This window comes from Oryzias melastigma, linkage group LG18 (assembly GCF_002922805.2).
Source record: "Oryzias melastigma strain HK-1 linkage group LG18, ASM292280v2, whole genome shotgun sequence".
Lineage (NCBI taxonomy): Eukaryota > Metazoa > Chordata > Actinopteri > Beloniformes > Adrianichthyidae > Oryzias > Oryzias melastigma.
In genome coordinates this window covers 8,448,874-8,458,129 of record NC_050529.1, presented here as the reverse complement: position 1 = coordinate 8,458,129, position 9,256 = coordinate 8,448,874, and the positions used below count along the sequence as shown (strand labels likewise).

The 9,256-nt window shown below is 36.3% G+C and overlaps 1 protein-coding gene across 6 annotated transcripts in view; it reads right to left on the bottom strand.

The window, feature by feature from the left end:
- Positions 1-9,256, bottom strand: part of LOC112156109 (RNA-binding protein with multiple splicing) — a 49,952-nt gene that overhangs the window by 22,826 nt on the left and 17,870 nt on the right. For all 6 annotated transcript variants that reach the window (XR_004949600.1, XR_004949601.1, XM_036216613.1 and 3 more), the window contains exons 2-3: positions 5,833-5,910; positions 2,881-2,919 (exon numbers count right to left, since the gene is read on the bottom strand). Coding sequence is in view for 4 of the 6 variants with exons in the window: in XM_036216613.1 (XP_036072506.1) it covers positions 2,881-2,919; positions 5,833-5,910 (117 nt within the window). In the remaining 2 variants the exon portion in view is untranslated. The remainder of the gene's footprint in view (positions 1-2,880; positions 2,920-5,832; positions 5,911-9,256) is intronic.

Here is a 9,256-nt window from a genome sequence, read left to right as displayed (position 1 = left end):
AACAATGCCTGGGGAGTCTATGGGGCAGCGCAGAACTCCTGACTGAACTCGTGCATCAGCTGACATTTGCCATGCTGAGGATGGCATTTATCGGGGAAGGTAACCTTCGCTCCCTCAGGCGGTTCAAGTGTCACTGCTTAGGATCTTACTGGGGACTCGAACGTTAGGTTTAAGGGACAAAAAGGGTTAATCTTGTATTTGTCTACTTAAAAGCTGAAGGAAGTCCATCAGAATACAAAAAACGAGCAGCGTCTACTAGTTTTGCAGCAGCTTTTAGTTAAAAACGTTTACAAAATGTTAGATTCAGACGGAAATTTAAAACTAAAAAGTACCATTTATCACAATCATCTCGTTAAAAAAGCATTTTTTCTTATACTAATATGATACAGCCAAAGAAAAAAAAAAACAAAAAAGCTTCTTGACTTCCGGATTGAAGCACTTTAAAAAAGTAAAAGTCAAGCTAGCTTAACTCCTGGTTAGCTTGTTCTACAAACACGCAGTCTTCTTTCACTTAAATCTGACTCTGAGGCTATGTCCAAATCCCTGACTGCTAAAAAACTATATAGTGCCCTGAATTTTGAAGGCAATTCATTACTTTTCTTTCGTTTTTCCACGACGTCACCGATTTAGCAAAGTGAAAATCAAATTAAAAACGAATATTTCACTACATTTATTTATGACTCCACTGTGTTCTGACGGTGAAAATGTGGATGGTTTGTTTCAAAAATTACATTTAAACATGTTTTTTTGTTCAAAATTGTTCAACCACAATGCATTGTGGTCTATATTCGCTAATCTAGTGAGCATTGATGCGCGCTAGTTTTTCGCAAATTTCTAGTACACTTGATTTTGGAATTAGTAGATCTGGACAGCACTACACTGTATAGTGAGTAGGGGAGGAATTTGGACATAGACTGAGTTTTACGATGCAAATAGTTCCATTCATGGGACTGAAAATACCTTCATTTTAGGTTATCGGAATAAGTACTAATAAAGAAACTGTAAAATACGCTGAAAACATAGATTATAAAATCAGTGATTTTAACCCTCAAATCCTATTTCAACCATTCAAAGACATATAACATATTCTAAGAACTGGTACTTCAATGTTCTTCTAAAACAACTGTTATTTTTAATATTACTATAATATATAAAAAATAAAAAGCACAAGAAAAAACGCTTTGGCTTCCGGATTGGCGCTGGAGCTTTAGCTCTAGTGTCAACGTAAGCTTCTGGTTTATGAAAATCTATTTTCAAAATAAATGACAGTAAAATACATTTTGCCTTAAGAAGTCTAAAAATAACAGTAGATATTTATTTATGCAGATGATGAAGATTAAATGAAATAAAAGTTGCTGATTTGTAGAAATTGTTTAAGTCACGTGACCCAGACGGATGGTGTGAACAGAATCGAGAAGCCTTTCAAAATAAAACTTCCTTTAGAATCAGAAAATAATAATAATAATAAAAAAAAAAAACGAAATAATCCAAGTTAGCACATTTATTTATTTATTTATTTCTGTCTGCGGCCTGGTACCGAGTAACCCAAGGACCGGTACCGGGCTGGGGAACTCTGCTTTAAGATACATTTTGTGTCTTACGTAAAGTAAGAAACTCTAAAGCACATTTGTCAAAGTTAAGGCCCTTTGAGTAATTATATCATTTTATTTTAATGTTATTTATTAAATTATTATTAATAGTCATTTAAGGTTTAAATTGATTTATTCTGGAATAATATTCATGCCTGTTTATTATTCATAGTTATATTAAAATGTTTTTAAAATTTAGTTTTAGTGTTCAATAAATGCTTATTTTGTTCGGCCTGTGACCTAAGGTGTGTTTTGGATTTTGGCTCCTTGTGCGATTGAGTTCGACACCACTACTGTAAAGTATTACCGTACTTTACTACCTTAAAGTACTTCAACCCGTACAGTAAACTGTTGCATATTGGCGCAAAGCTGCTTTTCTCTGCTTTAGAATCCTTTGAAGCTACGCTAACTGCGTAAATGGTTGAAGAGTTACAATAGCTTGAAGATTGGCATTTTGTGTTGCTGATAAAAAAAACACAAAATAATATAACTATACTTGTCCAGAGATTAAAAGCAAAGCAAAATGTAAAATTCTGGAAAAAAGCAATTAATTAAAACAAGATATAAAGTGAAAAACCCCAGTAACAAGTTCAACATTACAGCACTTAAGCCTCTAAAAGCACAATAGAAAAGTTGCTAATTATCTTGTTGGTGGTAAGCTGTAACCACAACAGAGCGGCTGCACTGCATCGTCTTGTTCTGGAGATCCCTTTCCCTCCGTGTTTATACAACAACAGAAAGAAAAATGTAATCCTTCAGCTTTTTTTTTAGTCCTAAAGGTATTACACTCAGCACATTTAATCTAAATCACCCTAAACCTGCTTAATGAGCATGTAACGTCTGCATGGGAACCGGCGTAATGTGGTAATAAGAACACTGACATGACGCTAAATTGCTTAACTCTGGATATGGACGCCTGCCAGCTGAGCTCATTTTCAGTCCTGCGCCCCTGGAGGCAAAACTCCACCATCAGTACTTGCTTTTGTCAAAACTGTCGCTTTGACACCTTGAAATTCTTCTCCACTCGCATCCTCGCACGTCCCCGCAGACCCCACTGACTGACTGTCTCTAAAAGCAGTCTCTGCCTCTGCCAGAGGCAAGTTGATGCAGCATGTTTTCCCTCCTTTCATTTTTTTGTCTCTCTTGTAAAGGAAGAAAAGGCTGATTCCTTGTAGCTAACAAGCAGAAACCTCCAGCGAGGGGGATACAAACGAGCTGTGCAACGACAAAATAACAGCTGTATGGCATCAATAATTGGGTTATTTGCATAGAAACAATGGTCTGAACATACCTGTTTGGAAGTAAGTTTAATCAAGGAGCCTTCATAGCCCTGAAATAGAGAAAAAGATAGAGCATCACTTTAGAAAATCTACTTTTAGGGGGAAAAAGAGCATGTTTGTAATCAATCTGAACATCAGGGTTAATTAAATCTGGTTAAGTGACGGACAGAGCTAGAATAAAGACAATGTTGGGGAGACTATTTCTTAGCTGAAGCATCAACACTTTAGTGTTCAAACCAACCTCAATAGCATGCATTCAAGCAGCCGAGTCCTATGAGAAGTTTGTGTAAATGTGAGTATGAATGCTGCAAAGCATTCAAACAATTAACTGTTCCATAAAAGCTTAAAGAATCCACTGAAGTTACATTTATATCCTAAACACTTCAATACTGTAAAGTGTTGTATATCAGTAGTACATCATTAATAAAACTGATTTACTCCGCTTCAGATCCACTGGAATTACATGTGTCAAAGTCAAGGCCCAGGGGCCGGATCCGGCCCTCCAGATCATTTTATTTTATTGTTATTAATGGCCCGATGTTATCTTGTGCTTATACCATGGTCTGGGTGAATACTCGATTCTGATTGGCTGCTGGGTGTGCATTAAAAACTGATATACCACGGTGATAAACCACACCTAAAAAAGAAGTTCCGGTCACACAGACCAAACGTTCGATATCACTGCGCAGGCTTCTTTAAAACACATTTTCCTTCATTGTCTGGACAAAACAAGCAGTAATGGATGAACTTTATCTCTGAACTGATGCTTTATTCAACTTATTGTAGCGACCAGCATTTATATTCCTCTCCTTTTGTAAGGTAAATTAATATTGACAAATTGGTTATTCTCCTTCTAATAAAACACCACTCGACATGAGAGGTGTAGTCTTCTGTTTCACCACAAGAGGGAGTTTCTCATTTTAGAGCAGCTCAGAAGAACGAACCTGCCGTGAAATGAAACACAGACAGAAGCTGAATATGTTCTAGCTGCTCACTGAAGGATTAACGTCAGAAAAAGAAGAAAAATATCCTAATTTGTCCGGGTCTTTCTTTCAAAACAGCAACACTTTACCGCTGCAGCTGAGGTCTGTAACGGCTTCAGGCTTCATGCCGTGTTTCATGTCACCGTGACAACAAACCGCATCACGGATGATCAAATAGTCCGCTTTGTGTGAAAAAATGAGCTAAACCAAAGAAATAACAAGAATAAAGTACTAAATATTGATTAAATGTTTATTTATTTTGTAAATGACCATGGTATAAGCGGGATAATACCCTCCGAAGAGTGCATTATGAGAAATTAACGCACTTCACGGAGGCAACCGTCCTCCGCTTCGCGTCGGACGGTTTAGGCCTCCGCGTCGTGCGTTAATTTCTCATAATGCACACTTCGTCGGGTATTATCCCTTACTTATTTTTGACTTGTATAATTTTGACAAAACATATGGAGAGTAAAATATTGAAAGTTATTTAAGGTTTAAGTTGATTTATTCTGGAATAATATTATTGCTTTTTTCTTATTCATAATTTTGTTAAAAAGTTATGGATTTAAAGTTTTAAAAATTGGCATTTTGATAGCTTTTTGGACTATTTTGGCAGTTACTAAGATTTATTAGGCTGTTTCGGAGTTTAGCTAATATGTCAGCTACATGCTAGCTGTTTTGGCTAATTTAGGCTTGAGTTAGGCTAATTTTTACATGCTAGGTTTTTGGCTAATTTATGTTTTTTTCAGTTTTTTTTTAGCTAATATTGAAGTTTAGCTATTTTTTTGGACTACTTTTTTTTGGCAAGCCTACATTTTTTTTTAGCTTATTAGGCTAATTTGGCATTTAGCTAATATTTTATCTGGCTATCAGCTTCAGCGCTTTCAGCTTCAGCGTTTTTAGCTATCAGTTTCAGCAACTTCAGCAGCCAAATTCAGCTTACAGCATTCACACTAGCATTATTTCAGATAATGGTATATATCTAGTTCATAATTATATTAAAAAGTTAGATTTATAAAGTTTTAAAACTGTAGTTTAAGAGTGTTCAATAAATGTTTATCCTGTTCAGCCTGCAACCTAAGGTGTGTTTTGGATTTTGGCCCCTTGTGTGATTGAGTTTGACACCCCTGGCGTAAAGTTACATAGAGTTACGGTAGTTGTCGCTGACAACAACAAAATAACAGACAGAACTTTTCAGATTTTTATCTATTCAGGACCGCTTTGTCCCTTTTGGGGTCACAGGGGTGCCGGAGCCCATCCCGGCTACTGATTGGTGAAGGCGGGGTACACCCTGGACAGGTCGCCAGTCTGTCGCAGGGCCTTTTATCTATTAAATGCAATTCCAATAGATTCAGACACTTCGCCAATGCATTTTGCCGCAAAGCCTCTTTTCTGCAACAGAATTTGCTGATTTACTTGACACTTAAACGTTGCATATGAACGCCTTAGAATCTGTTGGAATTACGCTAATTGCATAAACGGTTGGAGAGTTATGGTAGTTCAAAGAACGTCAACACTGAGGCTAAAGCCCTGGTGTTAAAGGGTTAAGACTGATTATTGGTCGGAGCACATACCATAAGCAACTCTTGAGTCAATAATTATTTGCTTCCATGCAACATATTCTCTTGAACCATAGCAAGAAAGCTTGTGATGTCCACATGCAGTGAAACTTGAAGCTCCCGGTGCCGGTAGCAACGATGAGCTTTTGAGGTGAGGCAAACGCCTTTGTTTTTGTATCGCAGGCATCAAGCCATTCTTTTTTTTTTTTTTTTTTTTTTTTCCATGAGACACACGCACACCAAGCTTCCTGTAGATCCAGCCGTGATTGAACCTGGGCTTTAGGAGCAGAGACACTGGGACCTCGCGGGAGAGTTTCCATTGCCGTTTATTTCATCACCATTAATGGAGGTCTCGTTGAGTGCCGGAGAGGAAACTGCTAAGAATAGCTGCAGCCCATCAGTTTAAAACATCCAAACATACCTTAAATGGTCTGAAGAGGAGATACAGCTCCCGCGGTTTAATATCCAGTGGTAGTCCACTGACAAATAGTGTTCGGACCTGGGGAGGACAAGAGAAAGTTCATGCATTTTTCATTAGCCTCCATCTGTTATAAATAGATCCATTCCTTCATTGACAGAAGCAAATGCAAGTTATGAGAAAAGTATGATGAATGTGGGTTAAATAGCTTCCTGGGCTGACTTTTTAAACACATATTTTTCCGATCGGTACACAAAAGTACATTTCCTATTCCAGGACATAGCTGGAATTTGTCCTTTATGACAGCCCTGGAAGTTAGTCCATCTATTCCATGTCAGGACTCTTCAAACTGGTTGACATTGCTGGGAAGCAGTAAAGCAACAATGGCGTCAGTGGAAATGCAGCTGTTGTGGTCCATCGTCAGAGATGATGAAAAACAGGCTTCGGGCCAAAAGAAATGGTGATATTGGGAGACTAAAAGCGCTGATGAAGGCAAAATTAAAATGAAATGGTAGCTGCAGGTAATATAAGTTCAGAGCGTTATTGAATAAAAAAGGAGAATTTTTACATAAACTCTGTGGGTCTTCAGCATTAACGGCATCAACTAAAAAAGCTTTAGGCCTAAAGACTATATACAGTAGTCCCTCGTTTATCGTGGGAGTAACGGTCTTAAAATAACCCGGTAGTCCTCTTCATTTTTTACAATTACTATAGATGTTTAAAGACACTTTTTACACTTTTCTTAGAACATTTGCAAACTTTTTTCTCTTCTTTAAACTCTCCAAGTTTAAATCTTTGAAGAATGATTTATAGAATGAAACCAAAGATTTGATCAGATTTGGAAAATCAACAGATTCAAAACGATAAATACGAAAAAGATTGATTGACAATGATATATAACCAATCAGGACGCAAACACAATACACTGTAAAAAAAAAAAAAAAAAAAATTGCAAAAGACTACTGTATATGGTAAATGTAGATTAAGCAACAGTTAGTTTGCCCATTTTTTGGACAAAGTAGAGGGAAAGAGAAATTAAAATTTAGGTTGTCCTGCCTCATCATCTAATTTAGTCTAAATATGAATTTGTACATAAATATGCTCAATTTATTTAAAAGTATTTAAGCTCGTTTTGCTTGGAGATGTCACCAATCTTCATTCATGGTTGAAATGGTTTTTTTTTTAACCTTTTAAATACACAAAATATATGTAAAAGATAGGGAGTTGCTAAATCTATACAAATATTTACTGTGAATAAAATACTGATTTAAAAATATTCTCCAGAAACTTTCACAAGAATGGAATTTACACTGTACCAGATTGTGATCTCATGTTTGAGTGCTCCTTGTTATACAGTATCAATGCTGTTTATACAGTAACTGGACTTTATTGACATTGACAAATGGCTGGAACAAGGACGGGGTGTTTGCTTTAGAACACAGAGACACATTGGTCTTCAACTCTTAGCAACACGGCTAACAAGGACATTAATAGTTCATGTTTAACAACGGAAGCTGAACAGGTTTCATTGGTCGCGCTGTGTTGTTATGGTAACGGTGGTAACAAGGGACAACTCGTTGACTGAAACATTTGTACAACGTAAATGACTGGAGGCAGCTATAATTTGCCAAATAGATACAAGTTGATAAACTTTCTGAGAAGACGCACTTACAAATTTCACCGGTTAGATCCAGACTGGACTATTGTGCCCTAAACTTTTTTCCTGTTTTTTTGATTTGGTATCAACGATTGTTGCACTAGAGTTGGTTTTATATAAACTTTAACTTTATAATTTTTTATAATGGGAAAAAAATATTTAAAAAACTGTGGCGTGGCTTTTTGATGAGTAGTAGCCCTTTCAGGCTCTAGAACACGAGTCAAAGTCAAGGCCCGGGGGCCGGATCCAGCCAGCTGGGTAATTCTATCCGGCCCTTCAGATCATTTTACTTTATTGTTATAGGTTATCTTGGCTTCTTTCTAACTTGTATATTTTGACAAAATACATATTTTTATGGAGAGAAAATTATTGAAAGTTAATTAAAGTTTAAGTTGGTTTATTGTGTGATAATATTCCTGCCTTTTTATTATTCATAATTATGGTAATAAGTTAATTTTTAAAAGTTTTAAAAATTGGCATTCTGCTAGCTTTTTGGACTATTTTGGCATTCACTAAGATTTTTTAGGGTATTTTGGGGTGCATGCTAGCGGTTTTGGCTAATTTAGGCTTTTCTTTTTAAGTTTTTTTAGGCTATTTTGAGTTAGGCTAATACTTACATGCTAGCTGATTAGGCTAATTTAGGCTTTTTTTCATCTTTTTAAGATATTTTGAAGAATAGCTATTTTTTAGCTACTTTCTTGCTGTTTTGGCTAACTTATTTTTATTTATTTTTTAGGCTAATTTAACATTAAGCTAATATTTAAGCTGCCTATAAGCTTCAGCGCTTTCAGCTATTAACTTCATTGTTTTCAGCCATCAGCTTCAGCATTTTTAGCTATCAATTTCAGCATCTTCAACTATCAGCACTAGCATCTTTAGCAACCAAATTCTGCCTACAGCATTCACACTAGCATTATCACAGGTAATGCTATATATCTAGTTCATAATTATGTTAAAAAGTAAGTGTTTTAAATTTTAAAAATTTTGTTTTAAAATGTTCAAGAAATGTTTATCGTGTTCGGCCCGCAACCTAAGGTACGTTTAGGATTTTATCCCCCTGTGTGATCCAGTTCGACTCCCCTGTTCTAGACCGTTCTTATTCCGCATATTCCAAACTCTGTCTGCTGTTTAGATCTGCCCAATAGCACATTTATGACAAACCTGGGTTCAGTTGAACTATATTTTTCCAAAAAAAAAAAAACAATTAAAGACAAGTTTATTAGAAGATTGTAAGAAAATTGACTATTTTAATATTGTTAATATCAACTAACTCACTCCACCAAGAATTGTGTATTTTTATTGAATATAGAGATCAATAGTAAAAAGAATGGCCAAAAATGTTAAATATAAAACACATTTTGTTATGTTTACCTTCTTTTTGGTTTATTATATAACATCATATATGAGTGTTTATAGCTCACATGCACACAGCTACAACCCCTGAGTAAAAAGGTGTGTCCACACATTTAGCTGGTGTTGTATGCATGCATGCATTTCCACACATCTCAAATGGCGATGAACATGATTTCTATCAACACATGCAGACCCATTAGCGCCGGTGCCAACATTCTGTAAACATGGACACAGCAGCGCTGCAACACGCAGTTGCTGGAAAGTCCTGTCGGAGCTCTTGAGCGTAGATCTGGTTACAAACTGTAGGCGCTGAAACAGGAAATTCTATTAGTTACATGTAACTGTAGACCAACCCGTCCTTAACGAAGGGTCAGCTCAGGACAGGGCCGTTAGCATACTTTGAACACTGCTTTTGTA